The 22074-nt window shown below is 31.6% G+C and overlaps 1 protein-coding gene across 1 annotated transcript; it reads right to left on the bottom strand.

Moving 5' to 3' along the window:
- Positions 1-6156: 6156 nt before the first annotated feature.
- On the bottom strand, positions 6157-21185 carry LOC133184830 (uncharacterized). Its single transcript, XM_061319911.1, has 7 exons — positions 21182-21185; positions 20179-20310; positions 18723-18854; positions 18547-18594; positions 15433-15550; positions 7617-7719; positions 6157-6586 (listed from the first exon to the last, which is right to left on the bottom strand). The coding sequence occupies exons 1-7, from the start codon at positions 21183-21185 to the stop codon at positions 6266-6268; spliced, it is 858 nt and encodes a 285-aa protein (XP_061175895.1). The 3' UTR covers positions 6157-6265.
- Between the last annotated feature and the right edge of the window lie 889 nt (positions 21186-22074).

Genomic DNA, 22074 nt, shown 5'->3' with positions numbered 1-22074 from the left:
CTAAATGGTAATCCCTCTTGTCTGGAGTCCAAAGCCCCTCCCTCCATTTGCAAATAAATGCTATTCCTGTATTTTGGACATTGAATAAACCCACTTTCTAGACTGGACTTCCTGTCCCTGTAAAATGTTAAATTTGACTGAAAGATAACTTATTTTCATGGGGTCAAACGTTTCTAGATTTGACGAGAAACTGTTGGTTTGTGGATATTTGTATGAAAAAATCAATACTTTGCGTCTAGTACAATTATCTTAGTTATCACGTCAATACTTAAGTGTTTACAGACAGAAAAGTGGCGCAAAAACCACTTAATGGGAATCTTTTTCTTATTGTCGACTCTTTCTGCATTAAAATTTGAAATAGTTGTGATACAAGCCGTTTGAATTATCCAGTCATGATCACAATACATACACTGACATATAAATACAGAGAGACAAATAAATATTCACCAAATTTAATTTGATGGTTTAATCCACCTATAATAAAATGCTTCTGTACAACATTTGAAAAAGTTATGATAAAAAGTGTTTGCGTAATCGCATCAAAAATGTGTTCATGGGTATGCATTCGAACATGCATTTGTACATGTACACTCAGACAGACAAAGCTATATGATCTCAAAATATATAGATGTCTTCCTCTCATAGCAATGTAGATTTGTACAATACAGTATTGTAAATGCAAAAGCCGTTTGAAATATTGCGTCACAATGAAAGTATTCACGAATATTCATTCGAAAATGCATACAGGCAGACAAAACGATATGACCTCATAATATATAGCATCTTTTTTTTATAGTTAAGAACGTATGTGCAAAATTTTAAAATGTTTAATGTATAATTGCAAATGGAACTTCTCATTCCCTAACATTTCTTTTTATCAACCACGAACCCAAATCACAGTTATTGTAATATCGTAATATTTCAAGAAACCACCTTCAATCTGCATTTTAATAATTCATGTTGCAATTTGCCACTAATGATACTTTAATTATTGAAAAATAATTGTAATTGATTATGTAATAATTGGTTATAAAATACATGTACATAAAACTATCAATTTGCTACTAATGTCTTAAAATTGGAACAAAATTCAGCTGAATTATGAATACGGTATCCTTAAAGAAACTGTAAAGCGACACTATCTGAACGACTGAGACCAATTTTTTTTTCATGCGCATGATTTTCATTGGGCATTCATTGTGACAGAGATGTGTTATGCATTTTACAAACTGCTCAATAACTGGAGGTTTATTAACTGGCATCAGGTCAGAACGCATTTATAGAATCTGCTGCCTTTAACAATGGGCCTTACTTCTAAGATCAGCAAGCAGGTCCTTTCACGGTTTGCGTTCTCCATCCTTGGAACTGGATCAATTTTTGTGTCGAAAACGTCCCCACTGTTTACCAGAATTTGCATATCTGTTATACTTTTTATGCTTAGATAAATCAATTTTTTATAAAAAAAAAAAAAAAAAAAAAAAAAAAAAATGCATATCCTTTGCCCTCAATAATGCATTCTAAACCCATTTGATACACCGCAAGTGATTTAAGGCTACGCATAGGCGTTTCTATGCAAATGAGCTAATAAAAATGCAAAAGTGGTATATTTATTATACAGAGAATGCTTAATTTTATTTTCTTGTACATACTTAGTTCCCAAGGCATGTTATAGCTAGTGCACATTATGAAGTCATATTATGACGTCATTGTTCTTTAGTACTGAAAGTAATAAAACACATCAACAAACGGCTTTGGCGCAAGGGCATACCCTATTTATTTTTAAGAATTTAATTTATAATTCTACGAAGAATATTCTAAAGATTAAAAAAAGTGCTGCACAAATCTTATGCACTTTCTCGTTTAATAAAAATTTGAGGAAACATACCATGGACTGTGAATTTTTACCCCGTTTCAACTGAAAACTTTACAAATAGTAACTAAACAATTATTCTGTCGACATTTGTGCAGCAATATCACAAATCCTTGGAATATTCTGCTTCTAATTAGACCCTGATTCTGTAAAAATAAATAGGTTATGCCCTTGCGCCGAAGCTTTTTTGTTGACATTCTTTAAAACATGGTGAAGTAGAGAGCAATGACGTCATAATATGACGTCATAATGTGAACTGGCTATCACTTGTCGCGGGTACCATGTTAGCATTAGAAAAAAAGTTTTAACCTTTTCTGTATAATAAATATATTGGCCTTATGCGTTTTAATTAGTTCATTTTCATTGAAACTTCTATACTTAGCCTTAACTCACTTGCGACATTAATGCATTTCCTAAATAGCAGTATGTCATCCTGGATAGTTATATGAGTACTGAGATATTGGGGAAAGACCTAGGTTCCATATTTTTATGTCCTGTGAATAGTTCCAATGACCCTGTGGTAGACGAGAGCGCTCTAAATCAATCCTCCTCTTTGTCTAACCCGTTGAAGGAATTTCTCTTTGGATCAGCAGTTGTTGGCTGAAACATGACAATGAGCTGACATAGAAAAATTCAACATTTAAAGCAAAAGAGGGAAATCAACATATTGACTTTCAATAAATTTCTGCCTAATTGAAGAATCGGGGTATTTTAAAGAGAAATGTACTGAATTTCTTTCAGAGTGGATTGACGCCCTCTGTATTAGGACTTGCCCCGCTAATTGCTATTTATAGGTCCTATGAGTCTCAATTGACTGTGTATATGCTTACCACGCTGTATGAAGCGAAACTGGGGAAGTCACTGCAGGGTTTTCTTAAATTTCCCGAAGGATTTCTGTTGAGGCAGCGAATTCTGTATTATCCTCACGGTTCCCTTTTTCCCATAACGTTGAAGTTTGTTGTCACGACATGTTGACCTCACCGTCATCACGTTGGCTCAAAATTATAGGAATATTTATACCCTCTATACTTATTTCACCTTTAATGATTATTATTTCATATATATACCCAAAATATGTCAATAAGACTAAAAAAAAATGTTGTTCCTATATTCGTTAAAATTACCCAAAATGCTCCATTTTTGCAAAACCAATCAATTTCAATCCAACTAAAAATTCTCCAACGAGCGAAATAAATTTTAAAACTTCAATCAATGATATTCATGTCATCTATTACCTAAATGTAAAAAAAAAAGTCAATGGTGATAGACTAATCTATACAAGTTTTGCAAAAATGCCAACTAAATTGAGTTATCCTTGAAACTAATCCTGAAAACACACTTCAATAGTATGGCTGTTTTTGCCCTTGGATATATTGTCTCTTCCGCCTTGAAAGCTTTTATTAGAGCATTAAAATAACATTTCTAATGTGAAAGGGAAAAAACAAACTGGTACGAAAGTTAATATAAGTTCTAGCAAGAACAATATTACTTCCTTATTTTTATTAGTTGCTCAGTATAAAATTACTGCACGTTTACTTTAAAAAAGAAAACCTTTGTGATAGAAAAAATGCTATAAAAACACTTACAGCTACAAAAGAACAAGGTTACCTTTCTATCTTTTTCATTATCGGCCGGAGGAGAGGCCGATCTATTTGTTGTTTTCTCAGAAAGTACACATGGGGAAATGAGACGTTATTTCTTTTTTTTAATTTGGTAAAATTAATGATAACATGTATAAAATTATGAGTAAAATATTTTAAACATTTGCATTACAAAAAATCTTCATTGTTTTTATTATGTTTCAATTTCATTTTCATTTCTTATCAGACAATTATTGATATATTATTATATAAAAAGTGTTTACAAAAGGTACACCCCAACATGTGTATAAGATATGAACACTAATCGTTAAGATTTTCCGGATGGTAATTTCAGTGGTAAAAATGATAAATAAAAAGGAAAAGTGGTAAAACTAGTAAAACTTGTTTTTAATTATATGACGCATGGACAATTTTTCCTACGCTTTGTAATTATTGTCCATCACTGTACATGTAACGTGCAGAAATCATCGGCATCATCACGTGGCAGAGAACCAGGGTCTCAGCACGTAGTTCATCAGGAGATCTGAATATAAATAGGCCTACATCCTTATTTTGATGACATTTTTATTATTTATCTCTATTTTTTATATCGATGATAAATTTGATGAACAAGCGGACTGAAATTTCTATTTATCTTGTGTGTGTGTGTGTGTGTTTTTTTTTTTTTTTTTTTTTTTTTGTTTTTGTTTTGTTTTGTTTTGTTTCTTTTTTTGCTTTGACTGGAGACAGTCTAAAATAAGAATATTACTCCTTCTGCTTTCAATATCTTGCACTTTCCTTGGATGTTTACTTGTGAGAATATATGTACTTATTAAAATGATTAACTTTGTGGCCGATTTGATGCTATGCATCAATTTACATGGATTACATATTTTTCGCAGTTTTGAATAAATGTCTCTGCAATAATGTTGTATAATTTGACACGCAGTTAAAAGGACAAGGAGGCACTTTAAAAGATGGGGCACATAATAAGTACAACAATAAAATTATAGAAATTTGTGCTAATAAACAATTCTTAAAATAAATTTAAGAAATTGAAAAGCTATGTAAATTGTTGTACAAAACCTTGACAAAATCATTGAATATCGATTTTAAATATCGTTTTTGAAAGACACTTGTTCACTGACATATAATATTACATATTCTTTACACAATTGTAATATAATAGACTCAGATGCAATAAGATTTAAAAGGTTCATAACAGATACATGTATTGGTTGAATTTCCAGTATATTTAGGCATAATTCCTTTTCATTAGAGTGAAATGTGCCATAATTTTTAACAATATTGGTCTTGAAGAGTTATCCCCCTCTGTTTTTTTTATTTTAAAAAATCTATTTTAAATAATGCAATGAACTACCCATTTTCATCTAGACTTCAACACGAAAGGCCAATTCCAAAGATAAAGGATTTTTTTTTTCAAATCCAGTCCATGAGTTCGAACAACCACATGACAAACATTGGAATTAAATGTCAGAAATGTAAAAAAAGTGATAAGAAATCAAAGTTTTATTTACAACAGTCTAAAAGCTCTTTAGAATCATATTTAATGAGGATCCTTTACCCCGCTTACTCGTACCACCGGTGATATCTTATCAAGATTGATTAATGTACTAAAAAGGTGCCTTACCTATACAGTTGTTGAGACTATGGTTATCTTACACGCTGAATAAATCGCCATACTATTTATCAAAGATCGCGCCTTGGTGAAGTAGATCAATTAGTTGGATTTAAAAAAATCAGAAAAATATAAATTTTATTTACTCAGGAATTTTCTATTTCAAGAAATTGAAATAGTCCAGGAGTCCGGGATAGGATTTATAATGTGAAAAGTCAATTGAAGAATTTTTAACTAAGTTTCGTTGAGAAAAGCTCACTTAAGCTATTATTATAAATAAAATAATGAACTTAAATTCTATTTGTGCATACATGGATGTTCATAACACATACATGTATATTTAGGGATTTCATATCTATCCAAAACTTTATTCAAAATATTTTATTTATTTTGTGCTATTACATATAATTGACATTTAATAATTGAAAAAAAAAATGAAGACAATAGTGCATTTAAAGGAGACAAAAGCAGTATTATATATATATATATATATATATATATATATATATATATATATATATATATATATATATATATATATATATATATATATATATATATATATATATATATATATATATATATATATATTAGTAAGACTTAGATATACATGTGTAATACATGGAAATTTTGAGCCATATATTTTACTTCGTTTCAATTTTCAAGCTATTCATTGAACGTCATCCTGTTAGGCTCTTATTTCAGATGTACTTGTTATTTTGTGTCTGAAGGGTATTTTTATAGCAGAGAGAATTTAAGTTTGAATGCAGTTCTTCAAAAACATAAAAATATTCATTACATTTTTCAGCATTTCAATAAAACTGCTTTTTATATTCTCTGCTATATGAAATAAACATGAGAATGTTAATTGTAGATAGGAATATGATAAATAATGAAAAAAAAAAAAATAAATGTAGACATTAAAAAATATATGAATATATCTACAAGATTTTAAAATTTGTGTATAAAAAAGCTTCAGGTTCTGAAGCAAGATTTAAGTCATTTGAATGATAATATTGCTCTACGTATATAAATTCTTTAAAGACAATTGTTTAAATTATGTAAAGACAATTGGATATTTTAGTTCATGTGTAAAAAAGAAAGCTCTTCATATTTTCTTATATTTACACAAGGAAAAAAAAATACATGATTAATGAATTTAAAATATGCAAAATTTCAATTGATATCACTCTGATTTTCAAGTATGAAATAGTTGTCATTATTCACTGCTTCCGTGTGAGCGTATTCATCGTCTTCAGGTAAGACAACTCTGTCATTCCCTCTTCCTGCATTGAGATGGCTGTAATCATCTTCCATTGTCTTACCAGATGAACCGGAAGCGTGGTTGTATACGTTCTCCGTTTCCTGATTCTCTTTTTCATGGAGATGACTGTACACATCATCTTTTTTCATCTGTGATGTTTTAGCCTTTAGAACGTTACTATATGTAGGCGATTCCATTGACGGAGCGTAAGGTGGAACATTAACGACCTTTCGCTGAGAGAAAATAAATATATTGCATGCATTATTATGAGTACATGTATATTCCAAAGATCCAGCAATCCTTTAGAAATGTAAAAATAAAAATCAAATTTGAATTCCAACTCTTTTGATGCACACAGAACAATACTTGTAAGCAGTCATTACATAATTTGTAATACATTCTGGAGTAGTTAAAGAAAATGATTGAAATTTTCCCATACCACGAAGGCGTATAAGAATATTCTAATAAAAATCAAACAGCGGCAAAGAATTCAGTCAACCACGACTTTGCCTCACAACACATTTTTGCACATGCAGTCCTTTTAATCTGTGGATTTGAAATTCTCTTGAATTCGTATCTTCGAACAGCTGAACACTTCATTTCATTTCTAAGATAGTATGTTGTAGAAGAGTTTTGTCTTAAAATTTTTAACACGAGCTATTTTACGCAATCTTCTTTAATGGTTCATACATTCTAGTATGCCAATGACAAGGATAAATCATAAAATAAAATTTCCACCATGTTAAAAGACATGCATAAGAAAGAATGACTAAGGTTTGATGGCTTTCAATTATTTAGGGAAATTAATTTTTGTTTTCTTGAGATTTTAAATACACATACAATAAAGAATTTTAAGAAATGCTTTATAAAATATTTAATCGAATTTCATCATATAAAACCCCTTACTTGCAAAACCCCACAGTATGTAGTTTGCAGGAATGATCCCTTTGTCGTTATTGAACGTTGTTATTTTTCAGTTAAAGGTTTCTCGAAAAAAGTCATATGGCTTAATATTACGACAAAAGTACCCGTAAACGTCCTTACAAAAATGCGTTCGGTTATTGCATTGTGGATTATTTAACAATAAAAATTAAATTGAACATGTATTTTTGTTTTCAAAATGAAATAACTAAGTAACTACTTAAAAAGGTTTTTAAGTGATTGAAACTATACATGTAACATTAGGATCTTAAAAAAAATATATTTAATAACATAATACCATAAAAATCACATTTAAAATAAGGGGGAAAACATTAAAAATACCTGTAAATTCTGTTCCGTGTTTTTGGCTGTTTGACTCCGGTTGTCTTCCGTTGTTGGTGCGAGGTTTGCACTGTGTCTGTCAAATTTTACATTGTTCTCGTCACTGTATGAATGAACAAAGAAATGACATGTATCATTTAAAAGTGTTTACTTTAAAAAGTTATAAATTAAGGACTTGTTTTCGACTTTGTATTCTAATGAAATTAAAATTTTTAATGCAAATTTGAAGTTCATTTTGTCGAACCGTTTTGGTGACGGACGGCACATCACAATTTCACACAATTTTTTTAATCCACACAACAGTTCTAGAATTTGTTTTGAAGAGTGGTGTGTTACAGCCGAACAATAAATACCAAAAATAACTGCAAATAACCACGAGAGACAACCAAATATCAACAAAACAATGTAAAACGGCCAAACCGCTTGTCCTGTGGAACTCACAGGTACCGAAGGTATATATTAATAAATTTTGCAAATTATCTCCGAAAGTCCTGCACCAGACTTCATACATATTGCACTGTTATTACATAGGTATGAGATGATGTCCGTAAAATACATATTATGGAAATAATAGCATTTATGTCGAAACTGTTTTCAATTTTATTATTTAACCTGTATTGTTCCCCCGATCATGAAACCCTGTGTTGAACCCCTTTTCACTGAGAAATCTCACTTATGTATCATGCATCCTTAATCTATTTATATACATTGTTCCACTTGAATAATTCTGCATCAAAGTTGTGAATTTTATTTTTTTCAATATTTCATTTAAAACATTCAAACAGTATGATATTTCAATTATTTAATGGAAACATTCAGTGAAATGTTTCAATCAATGCTATAGTACAAATATTCAGAATTGTTTTGTTTCAAAATCTAAGTAAAAAAAAAAAAAAGAAAAAAAATCCAGTATAATATTTCAATATATGTTAGAGCAAACATTCAGCATAATAAAAGTTTAATGCTTCAATATTAAGTGAAAACATTCAAAACCAAAGATTTAAATTTGTATAATGTTTCAATAAGTTTACTAGTGAGATTTAGTAAATTGTTTTAAAGTATTTTAGTATGAACATTCAGTATAATGTTTAAAGGTTTTTGTAAAAAAAACATTCAATATATTGTTGATATTTGTGGAAACATTCAGTATACTGTTTCCAAGTTTTGTGGAAAGATTCGTTAAATGTTTCAAAGTTTTGGTGGAAAGATTTTGTATTTTGTTTCAAAATTTTGTCGAAACATTCAATATAATGTTTCAATGTGTTTTTGGAAACATTCAGTATAATGTTTCAAAGTTTTTATGGGGAAACATTCAGTATAATGTTTCAAAGTTCCTGAGTTAAGCAGTTAATGTATGTTTGCCTTTCTTGAAATGAACAATCCACCCCATCCTCTGCAAATATGTGCATGTTCCAAGAATGTACCAGTAGACATCCCAGAACGAAATGTTAAAGGATAGGCCCATGCAGAGCAAGCCTATTCTATACCCTTCTGACCCTAATAAGGCTGGAAAGCACTTTGAGATAAACTACATGCTTTGAAAATGAATATCAAAATTCTTATTACATAGGTTAACTTTGGATTAAGGTTAATAGATTGTGTTGGGTTCCCAACAAAATTATATATTTTAAAATCATTGATGACCAAAGAATGAAAGGTTTACTAGGTTAACAATCCCTAGGAATGCCTTTTGAAAAATTCACCATTTTGCATCACATGCATTAAATTGTCCCTAAATCAAAGATAGGAAAATATAATGTTATCCATGACTTATCAATCAGTGTATATGGACATTCCTTGAGATAATTAAATTTGGAAGTTCAGTATCATACAGTTCAAATTAGTTTGGTCCTACACTATTTTAGTGAGGGTGCCTCTATGGCTAATTTGTCAACAAGAATGTCTTTTATACCTTACTTATACACACCTTTTAGTCTAACATCTTCTTGTGTACACTTGGAATTTTTTTTATTCTGATTGCTTTCTTACTATAGGTGCTAGAAGGTCTTTGTCTAATTGCTGTCTCATACCTCTGTGTAGTCGTCATTCTAATACCACCCATTTATATTTTGGCATACATACAGGTCATTGTATAAACTACTATATGATTACTAAAGATATATATGCATTTTGAATGTATAAAATTTTCTCTATCCGTACTGGGTTTATACAGCTCAACGTTTTAATTGATCATGATGCATCCTATGAAACACATAATATTATTATAGATAGGATATAACAAGTCATTGATTAACTGCTATATAACATATTAATCAAACAGGGCAGTGAATAACTGTTGTATAATGCTAGGATTTAAATGTATTTAAATAATAATAATAATAATAAGTATAAAATCTTTATCCCTCTGGATTATGCATGTCAGTGTTTAACTGCTGCATCTTATGTAGTACATTGTATGACATAGTTAGGACATTAGAGATCAGTGTTTAACTGCTGTAGTACATCCTTAAACAGGTCAGTGTTTAACTGCTGTATAGCAAGTCAGTGTTTAACTGATGTATAACAGGTCAGTGGTTAACTGCTGTATAACAGGTCAGTGTTTAACTGCTGTATAACAGGTCAGTGGTTAACTGCTATTTATCAGGTCAGTGGTTAACTGCTATTTAACAGGTCAGTGGTTATAATTAACGGCTGTATAACAATCTTAATCAAACAGGTCAGTGTTTCACTGCTGCATAATGACTAAAATATATTTGTAATTCAAAATAAAGTAAAAAAAAAAAGTCGTATAATCCGTACGGCTTACGCAGGTCAGCGTTTAACTGCTACATCTTGTGAAGTACATTGTATGACTTAGGTGAACATTACAGGCCAGTGTTTAGCTGTTGTGTCAATCCAATTTTCAGGTTAGGTTTCTTCTCATAAGGATAACGGAAAACTAGTGTGTGCTGTCTCACCATATAAACTTGGTAATATGCCCACCACATCACCTCTTGCTTGTATTTGTAATTTTCGTACAGCTAAGATTATTTTATATTTACTTTAATTTTTTTCCCTCTCCATTTTTCACATTAATTTCATGCATATTACCAATCAGCTCCCCTTGGATGGCGTTGGATATGATCGGATGATCATATCTTTGGCCCTATTGTTCGCTATCTTTTTGCTTTTATAAGCTTTTGAACAACTTTTCGAAGTTTGTGATTGAACTAATCAGTATTATTGTTATTTGTGAAAATAAAATTTTGGGGGAAAATCAGGATAAAATTATGTGATGACATGTTATGTAACTAGATGACAAAATGTTTGATGTTTGCTGATTTCCCCCTTTGTTTGTGAAACCAATATTTCGTCATTTGTTATCTGTAATAAATGACATATTTCATTCTCAGACAATTGTCCTGTTGTATATGTTAGTTTAAGCAAAAACAAGCTTCGGTGAGCTGTTTGTAAGGAAAACGGTTTGAGACATAAAAGCATATTATGGAATAATAGCATTGTTGTCATTTTATTATTGTTTCCCATTTTATTATTTAACCTGTATTGTCCCCCCGATCATGAAACCCTGCGTTGAACCCCTCTTCACTGAGAGAATCATCTGTGCCTCGGCCAATGAAATCTCACTTATGTATCACGCATCCTTAATCTATTTATATACATTGTTCCACTTGAATATTCTGCATCAAAACTGTGAGTTTTATTTGCCCACCACTTCCCCATACTTGTATATCCACCTTTAGATATCAGCTACTTTGATTATTTATTGTTTTGATTCAATTTGTTACGATATTTTGGTTATTTTAGAAATTTAATAATTATTGTTCGCCATCTTTTTGCTTTTATAAGCTTTTGAACAATTTTTTCGAAGTTTGTGATTGAACTAATCAGTATTAGCCCCTGCCATTGTTCGCCATCCTTTTGCTTTTATAAGCTTTTGAACAATTTTTCGAAGTTTGTGATTGAACTAATAGTATTATTGTTATTTGTGAAAATAATGTTTTTGGGGGAAATCAGGATAAAATTATGTGATGAAATGTTATGTAACTAGATGACAAAATGTTTGATGTTTGCTAATTTCCCCCTTTGTTTGTGAATCCAATATTTTGTCATTTAGTATTTGTAATAAATGACATATTTCATGGCCTTATTATTCGCCATCTTTTGCTTTAATAAGCGTTGAACAATTTTTTGTGATTGAACTAATCAGTATTATTGTTATTTGTGAAAATAATGTTTTGGGGGGAAATCAGGAAAAAATTATTTGATGAGATGTTATGTAACTAGATGACAAAATGTTCGATGTTTGCTGATTTCCCTCTTTGTTTGTGAATCCAATATTTCGTCATTTGTTATTTGTAAAAAATAACATATTTCTTTCTCAGAAAATTGTCCGTTGTATATTTTAGTTTAAGCAAAAACAAGCTTCGGTGAGCTGTTTGTAAGGAAAACGGTTTGAGACATAAAATATATTTAGTTTTCACTGGCATAGTTATTATCGTATATTCAATTAAAAGTCTACTTTTGTTTTCGATAAACAGCCATGAAATAGCAAAAAGGAGAGTAAGGTGGTGGCTACGGTTGGCGGATCTAAGTAACTGACTATTTTTTATGAAACTGGCAGCAACAAGCAATTGTTTAAATATTTGATAAAACGTTTTTAATAAATTATTCAATAAACACTTGATTTAAGTGATGTAGAAGGAATAAGTTGTGATAACCAATTAAAAAGCAAATATGCAAATCATTTTCGTTTATATTCGAGCTGAGTCTTGGCGGAAATTTCTAGAACTTACATCAGATGGCATCGAACCCGATGTTAACAGAAAAACGAGGCGATTAAATATCAAAGCATAAATTAAAAAATGTTGTAAATGGGCATGGAAATAATGATAAAGTAATTGATAACACTATGGGTTATGAATAAATTTATATATATCGAAAGAGTCTGAGCCAGTTGTCTTAATAAGTTAAACATGCATATTTGCCACTAAAAGCATAATGGCAACGAACCCAAAGTACATATGTGTATATAGTAATAAGTATATAGTAATAAACTTGCTAAAGAGGAAAAGTCAATTAAGGAATATTGTTTTGTTCAAATATATAAAGTAAAAGTGATGCATTTTATGTTTTCACATTTTACTAAAGCTGTGAAATAATTGTGCTTTAATCAATACATTTCAGGGGGTTTCTACATACCGGGTGAAAAGCATTTTTTCTTTAAAAATGTGCTGTAAAATTCAGTACAATAAGCACATTCGCTTCGTTTATCTTTGATGGAAATGGAAACAGAACACCTTATATATATGTTATAGAAGTAAAAAGGTATCAAAATAAAGATGCTAACATGAAAAGAGTAAACGTCAATTTACGAAATTGTCATTTTTTCAAGTTAAAAAAATAAAATGAAAGAAGGGGACGTATCTTATCTTCTTCTAGATCTGGTCCTAAACTTACTGTGGAATTTTGTACAAAGTATATTTCTTCCTGCTATAAACTTTTCATTAACTGTCAGTAGAAAGTAATAAGATACAAACTATAAGAGACATTATTCGAATTGATCAGTCAGCAGTGGTAAAAATTCAATTCCCAGCGCTTGCGCGGGTTTCATCTAGTGCATTAAAAACATAGAGTTTGGAATGGTTTTTGATCCTATCTGATATTCCTGTTCCTCAGGGGATAGTGCAACTACTTCCATGTACTACCATAGGCACTCTAGACACTGTCTCCCTTCCGTTTCAATGAGGTGGAGAGAGAAACCATACCACATTGAGGCTAGCGAATCTCCCGTCCATATTTTACAGTGTGCCAAAGACAAAGCGACCAACTTTGCGCACCCTATGTCCTACATATGTATGACAGACTGGGAGGAAGAACATGCCAGATGAGATCCACATTATTCCGCTATGTCTACTGTTACACCATCAGCCAATCAGCCATTGGTATGATGGTCTTGCCACTACCCTATTACTTCACCCCCCCCCCCCCCGCCTCCCCCGGTGATGAAAGCAATTTAAGGCTTATATATATTTGATTAGGTTTGGTTAGGTTGTAAACGAAACTGGCATTATCTGTATTGGACAAGGGTGTTCTATCATACCTAAATATATCATGATTATGTATTAAAATACTGGCTTGGCTAACAATGGATTCCACACCTCAGCAATGTAAGCGGATGCCCTTTGACCTTTTTGCGCTTTTATCGAATTTCTTATTTTCAGCCAGTAGCACACCGTGCCAGAATAATGGTGGAAGACTATTTGACTATCTAGGGCACGTAGTATCGTTTTTGAAAGTGTGTGTGCTGGGGTGGGGGGGGGGGGAAGCCAGAAAAAAAAATTAACAGCTTTCCTCTTGAAAAAAAAATTTGACAAGTAAAAAAAAATGTTTAAACTCGAAAGTCCAATTTCCGTTAGGGGTGGGGGGAACCAGTCTTAAAATGAACATTTTTAATAGTAAAAGGTTATGTTTGAAAAAAAAATGTGGGGGCCAGGCCTCCATCTGCACCCCACCCCCCCTTTTGATACTACGTGCCTGCATCTATTACTTTTTGGACATCTTTAGGTAAAAGTGAAAAAAGGGAATGAAGAATGCTGGGGTCAAGATCATGCTTCTGGAAAGTTGCTGGAAGGCCAAAGTTTGCTGTTTCGCAGAGTGGTAAAACATCTACCTTTAATGCAAATATGTCAGGCCAAACAAAAAATATGTGTGGTTCCGGTTACCCGACCGTCCCTATTTTATACCCCCGACCCTAAAGTTTTTTTTTTGACAATTTTCAAATTTCCGGAATTTTCCCTGATTTCCCTCATTGGCTCCGGTATTAGTTTTAGTTTCAGCAATGGTGGCCTTCTTTGACAACATCGTTTCAACACGCAGTACAAGTGTTTTGTCAGTTACAAATGTCACCACTTGAAAGAAAGCAATAGTATTATCTCACCAATATCACCAATAGTTAATTCATGAACATTCAATGATATTTTTGACTTTTATTTTATTTAAATTTAAAAAAAAAAAAAAAAAAAAAAAAAAAAAAAAAAAAAACAAAAAACCTACCTACCTACCCTAATTTGTTTGGAGGTGTAACCGGAACCACACATATTTTTTTATTTGGCCTCATGCAAATCTAAAAATTTAATATACTGTATGACTTGTACTTCAGGCGGGGAAAACTACATTGGACAGACAGGTAACAAACAAGCTGACGTGTAAGAGTCCATAAACAACAAATACGGGACCCCTCTGTCAGGAATACGCCTTGCAGTGAACATTTTGATTCATCTGCGAATGAAAACCTTTTAATATTTCCATTTTATAAAGTTTTAGAAAATAATGAACAATTACGGAGAGCCAAGGAAGATTACTTTGTAAAATTATTTAAACCTAAACTAAATGTAAATTGAACTCATAGCTTAAAAATAACAGTCTATTTCATCACAATGTACATATGTTCAATTCTCGACTTTTGGCACCCTATTGACATTTACCTGCGCCAATGAATAATGCTGCCTTTGTGACGTCACAATAGCGATATCATAACAACGAAGCTGTGTTTTTTTAATAAACTTTATTACACTTTGAAAAGCGCTAAGTGTAATTATTAAATGTGAACTTGTTTGTTTATCTTGGATTTAATCTTAATTTATAACCTACGTATACCTTACCTGGACTTTAACCACAATATCACTATATATATATATATATATATATATATATATATATATATATATATATATATATATATATATATATATATATATATATATATATATATATATATATATATATGAACTTCAATATACATGGTGTTAATAGGTAATCCATGCAATAATTAAATGTCAAAAAGTGGAAGACTTACCGTTTTTTCATGTTGGCCATATATCTTTTGGATATTAAGTATGCAACAAGGACACTAAAAAGTACTCCCAGAAAGAAGCCCCCGAAAACACCTCCTGTTGTAGCTCCGAAACCATTTGCTATAATTTTGTGATATTCAAGTTCAGCAATATATATATATATATATATATATATATATATATATATATATATATATATATATATATATATATATATATATATATATATATATATATATAAAGAATGAATAATGAACATGTTATATGACATTTACATACAGTATTGAGGAACCACCTCTAAGATGCCTAAAGATCCAAACCTCTTTCTTTACTCCTCACTAAAATATTTACTGTAATGAAGGAGAAACTTCAGGAGTACTATTCAACAATATATTTGAGAAGTGGTATAAATCAGATGTGGATACGTAAAAACTCCGAAGAACTTTTGGAAAATTTGAAATCACAAAATTTTACTAAAATCAATAGCATCAAAAACGTACGACTTTTCAACACTTTATACAACCAATACCCACGATAAATTGAAGTCCAGGCTTTTTGACATCATAGACAGCTGCTTTTTCAATAAAAGTGGAACTCGAAGATATACTTACCTTGTCATTGGTCATTTACAAAAATACTTTGTTAAAAAGCACTCTGATTGTACACACAGGTACTCTGAAGTTGATATCAAATAGATGCTCGGGTCTCTGATTGACAATATCTATGTAGTTTTTGGAGATCAGGTCTTCCAAAATCTGTTGGAATACCCATGGGTACCAATTGCGCCCCCTTATTAGCAGACCTATTTTTGTATTCATATGAAGCAGAATTTATTCAAAAACTTCTACATGAGAAGAAGAAAACAGTTGCTGTGGCCTTCAACTCGACATTTTGATATATCGACGACGTTTTATCAATTAACAATATTTACTTTCATTCATATGTCGATTCGATATATCAGAGTGAGCTTGAAATAAAAGAAACCACAGATTCTGACACATCTGTTTCATATTTTACTAGAAAAAGACGTTAATGGTAACCTAACAACAAAGCTTTATGATAAACGTGAGGACTTCAACTTTTCAATCGTCAACTTCCCTTACTTATGTAGCAATATACCCTTATCACTGCATATAAGGTTTATGTCTCTCAGTTGATTCGATACGCAAGAGTATGCTCTACGTATGAACGATTTCTAAATGAGGCAAGCTATTGACAAACAAGTTGACGAAACAAGGATATCAACAGTCTCGTTTGAAGTGATCTTTTCGGTCGATACAATTACCTTGTCAGTACATATAACCTATCATTGAGTCAAATGCTCACTGACGTTTTTCATACTAATTGTTAGGCCATTATTTATACACTGAACTGTCTACGGATTTTCCGGTTTCTGTTTCCCGATCATGACAAGGAGCACACGGCGGGTGTCACCGGTCGGTAGGGGATGCTCACTCCTCCATGGCACCTGATGGTAAAATCAGAGAAAATGGCAGGAGCATGTTCGGTAAACGGTCCGATATTTTAAAAATTTCTATTCATAACAACGATTAACATGTGTACATTTATTACATTATAGGAAAGATTTCTCATAGAGAGTATTCTAATAAACTACACTATCTTCTACATCATACAAACGGTTTTTCATCGTACATTTGCAAATAATTTGATTAATTGTACATACATATTCAATCTTCTACATCTACAAACAGTCTTTGAAAATGATTTTATAAATTTACAAAGGATCAAATCTATTGATTTAATTATTTCTGTAAATTTATTGGCGCCTAAATGCCATCTTACTTTTCTTTGGCTAAATTTTCCATGCAATCTGCAATAACTCGATTCACTGGTTAATTGTGTGTTGTTTTACGTCTCATTCGAGAATCTTTCACTCATAAAGAGACGTCACCATATACCTGTTAAGGGCTTCAAATTTAGACCTATTCTCGGCACTAGGCCAATGGGCAGTGAGGGTTCTTTTTCGTGCCAGCACCTATCGTGACACGGGGTCTCGCTTTTTAAGGTCTCATCCGAGAGACCCGTGTGTGACGATACATATTGTCGTTCTGTACATATTGTAGTCGGAGACAATATGTACCTACCCTCACTGTATAAATTGTCGTCTATTGGTACATACTGTCGCCAGCGACAATATGTACCGAGACGAACCTTTTGTTTTTCTCGTGCATAATGAACGACAAAATGTACAGTCAAGCATCGGCACATACTGTCGTTGGCGACAGTATGTACTGTAAACATTTGCACATTTTGTCGTCAAAATATTGTTTTTGAAGAATATTTACTAGGGTCGTCAAGAGAGAGAGAGAAAAGGATAGACAAAGTGTGGCAGATAAACAAGTATACAAGTTGTATTTATTTATTAAGTATTAGTCGCAATACTAGTACTACAGGTAGAAAAGGTTTTTATGTCAGATAATTGTGCCCAGAATTGGTGTTCACCACTATGTTATGCTAAGATACTGTAATTCTTGATATATCTGATAAATCAGCGTAATTTCTTTTTTTTTTTTCTCGTTACATGTACATGTACTTGGAGTTAAATCTTAATTCTTTTGTTCAGTAGTAATGGTTATTTGGAAAATATTTTTGCTTTATTCTTATACATATGCCGATATAATTGGGGTTAGGATCGACATTTTTAGCTCACATGAGCTCAAGTCTTATATAGGAATATATAGGAAAAAAATCTTGCAAAATCTCGTCAAGAACTACGTACTGTTATTTAAATACATAAAAATAGATAATATTAATATCTTATGATAGATCTCAGAGGTTTTTCCTAATCTACATTAAATTGTATCATCAAATTTTTAGCAATTGATAAATGTAAAGAGTGCAGAGGTCCAATGTTCAATTTAACGTGAACATTTTGTTCAAAATGCATTTGTTTTTTTTCAGAAATAACATAACAAAAAATTCCCATTAACAATTAAATTAGTATTAACAGGAAAGCAGTCGTATGTCCTACACAAAAATACCAGCTGTCCGGAATTACTCGTATATATCCTAACGATAAAGTGTTGTATATCACAGACAAAGGGTATATTCAAATAGTATTAACGTTTAACTACTAATGAAGTAGAAGTACTAACCTTGTACTTGATGAACAGTTTTTTTCTCTGTATTTTTATTCCTTTCCACTGAAAAATGAAAAATTGTAATTTTTTCATACTAATTATATAATTATAGTTACATTGAACCATATAAATGTATAGGAATTATCAAAGAAAGATGCAATATTGATGTCTCATGAATATGCTATACTTACCTTGTTTACAATCAGTCTCATTAACAGGTATGTGCCCATCTCGACACATACATGTCCCATTTTGACATTCTGAGTTTGATGCAGCAGTACACTGTTCATTTCGCTCACAGGTCTCGTTAATTTTAAGGTTGCCTGATTGTATTCATTAAAATCACCTTTTAAATTTTGTCTTCTTTAAGCAAAAAGGTTATTAAAACAACTTTTCTTTTAACAAAATGAATGAAAAGAAGGGTTTACAACATCTTCTAATCAGTTTACTCCAAATCCTAGATATTTTGATTTGCAAACGCACATCCCTACATTGTACGTCTTCATTGCTTACAATAAAATGTGACATCCATGTACGTTTTATCCGAGGAAAAGCACATATCAGTGTATTATCAAAATACGATTCTATATAAATTACAAGATTAACTCAAACAATACAAAAAATGTCCAATAAAACAAAACATAATCTTCAAATAACAGGTTTTAGAAAAATATAGTGTTGTCAACGAGTTCCAGTTTATAAACCTCTTAATTGTTGTATGATGCACGGATATCGGTTAGGAAGGCTACTACTTGATTCCTTGGATACATAGACAAAAGTAGTTTTTAAAAAAAATCATGAATAAATACTTACAAATGATCACGGTTTTATTTACTGTTATTTAATAATAAACTTGGTATAGCATTTCACACATTCGACAGATTCGTTTTGATTACACATAGTTTTAATAGTTTGTCTAATAGATGGCTTTGAATGTCACGGGGTATACGGATTTAGAAGATGTGAGTTGATTAAATAACCTTATCTGAACTGTGCTTGTTCGTAGTACTGGATCAAACACAATGCCTGCATTACCATCAAAAGCATCAATTCCAAAATATTTTAAAAGGTATAATTATAAATAAATTACATATACAGTGCGATATTAAAATGATAGATATGAAATTGTAGCGACGGTACATACATGTACTTGTATATCACGGTTACTATTGAATATATACCACGTGCAAGGATGTTTAAAGAAATATCATCTGAGTAACTGGGTACTCAATTGGAAAAGTAAGCAAGTTAAAGGTGATTTAACTTCATCCGATTTGTCAACAATTTTCATTCATAATCTTTCCAAAATTTATGAATAGTTATGTTCCTTTTACAATATTTATGCTGTTTTAGTGGCTTTTGATCGGGTAACTAAGGCAGAAACAATTTATGACACAAAATGTTCATCCCTTTGTACATACTTGGGAAATGAAAATATTTTCAAAATCTAACATAAATGCATAACATAATCACTCATTTAAATGTCGTTTTTAATCACACACACCCTCCCTCACTCACCCCCCCCCCCCTCACACACACACACACACACCCACACACACAGAGCAATTTATCAAAAATGATACCTTGATTACTAATTACTTCCAAGTTGAAAAAAGTTAAGGTTATGAATAAAGCATATAATATTACCTCGATAACATGTTAGGTTATATGATATATAGCCGCTCTTGCAGATACACCTTTTATTCTTGCACACATCTGCATGTAAACTGCCAGTACACTGCTCTTTCGAAGAACAAAATCCACCTAAAGTCACATTCCCTGAAATATTGTTGCAATATTCATTGAAAATTAGATAGATAGATAGATAGATAGATAGATAGATAGATAATAAGGTCGTCAAGAGAGAGAGAGAGAGAGAGAGAGAGAGAGAGAGAGAGAGAGAGAGCACAAAGAATTTCACTTTTATAAGGATACCCATATGCCCACTTCCGCCCCAACCCGGGATTGAATTCTTGACCTATAGAATCTGTCTCCTAGTAGTACACCGAGGCAATTAAAAAAAACTTTCGATGCAGATGGAATTCTCGCGGCGCTGTACCACACTGCACGGTCATTGAAAATGGAAGTGAGATACAGTTATTTGGACATTTGTTTCGTTAAAGGATCGTAACCGATACACAATGTAATGAATGATTTTTATTATTATTTATTATTAAGCACATTTTACAACAACTCTTTAACTAACATAACTGCCCTAAGTAAAGAAATATTAATATAGAAAGCACAAAGAAATTCACTTTAATGAGGATAAACACTTCGGCCCAAACCCAGGGTTGAAATCTCGATCTACGAAATCTGCCTTTTAGCAGCACAGGAATAGCACGCTAGACCGCTTAGCCATATAGGCTTTCGATGCCGATGGAATTCTCGCTGTGCTGCCCTACACTACACGATCATTGGGAATGGAAGTGATACACGATCATTGGGAATGGAAGTGATATATATATATATATATATATATATATATATATATATATATATATATATATATATATATATATATATATATATATATATATATATATATTAGGTAATGAAAAGTATTGAAATATAACATGCCTTTCTCCTTTACTAGATGACTATTTTAAAAGATATGTGTACAATGTATGGAATATCGAAAGCTTATTACCCATGGTTAATACATTGGAGAAAAGTCAAATTAAATTTGTAGTGTTAATTTATACAAAATATTTTTTGGCGTATTGTATCAGAAGTGTTTTCTGTCAGAGTCATAGTACACTATTCGTGACTAAATGCACAGTTTAAAAAAGTAAGAAAAAATTCACATCCAGGGAATACTTTTTTAAAAATTTGAAATTCATTTCTTTTCGTTTCTTATTTAATTTACCTCCAAGGCATTTGTTCTCTAGTGCAATATATCCCTTTCTACATGAACATGTCGAATTCACACAAACACCGGTGTAGGTTCTATCTGAGCACTGAACATTTGACACACACGCACCACCAATGGAAACTCTAGCTAAAAATAGAAAAAATACTGCTTCTGTTTCAGTTTGTGTCCACTTTTGGAGGAATACCCCAATCTAAGTCGAGAAAAAAGACGATTGGTAAAAAGACCGTACATAAAAGAAGACCCCTCCCCCATCCGTAAATTAGAAAACACTTTCTCCACCAAGGTAGAAGTTACAAATCCTTCTTTGTCGATGACAATATATACCGATGTTCACGGTATAAATTTTTGCATATTCAGTTAATATGATGCAATGTCGGAGAATATTTTTGCTGCATTATCCCCTGCCAAGGGTAGACTTGGCATATATCATATGTTCAGAACATTAATAGATTTCGTTAAAGCAACTACAATATTCGATTTTGACATTTAATATGCTATTCGAGAACAGTTTGTTGTAATAAAAGAAAGGGTGCATGATTCACATCAAGGAAAAAAAGTGTAGATCTATTTGACAGGTGAAACGAACAAGCTAAGGTGGATGTCCCTTTGAAATGATTGAACATTTTAAAACGGAGACAATGATCTGGAAATTTTAATCAGATTGTCCT

The sequence above is a fragment of the Saccostrea echinata genome, unplaced genomic scaffold (genome assembly GCF_033153115.1).
Source record: "Saccostrea echinata isolate AGI-Se365-2 ecotype Australia unplaced genomic scaffold, CSIRO_AGI_Sech_v1 ptg000011l, whole genome shotgun sequence".
Classification (NCBI taxonomy): domain Eukaryota; kingdom Metazoa; phylum Mollusca; class Bivalvia; order Ostreida; family Ostreidae; genus Saccostrea; species Saccostrea echinata.
The sequence above is the reverse complement of the archived record's forward strand: the minus strand, read 5'-3'. Positions and strand labels throughout refer to the sequence as shown.

Bases quoted from the DNA above. Each gene is read 5' to 3' on its own strand.
- LOC133184830 (XM_061319911.1), bottom strand. The intron at 18,855-20,178 runs GTAATATTATAT...GAATACAATCAG, and splicing joins TAACCTAACATGTTATCGAG to GCAACCTTAAAATTAACGAG. The intron at 7,720-15,432 runs GTAAGTCTTCCA...TCATTCATACAG, and splicing joins ATGGCCAACATGAAAAAACG to TGACGAGAACAATGTAAAAT.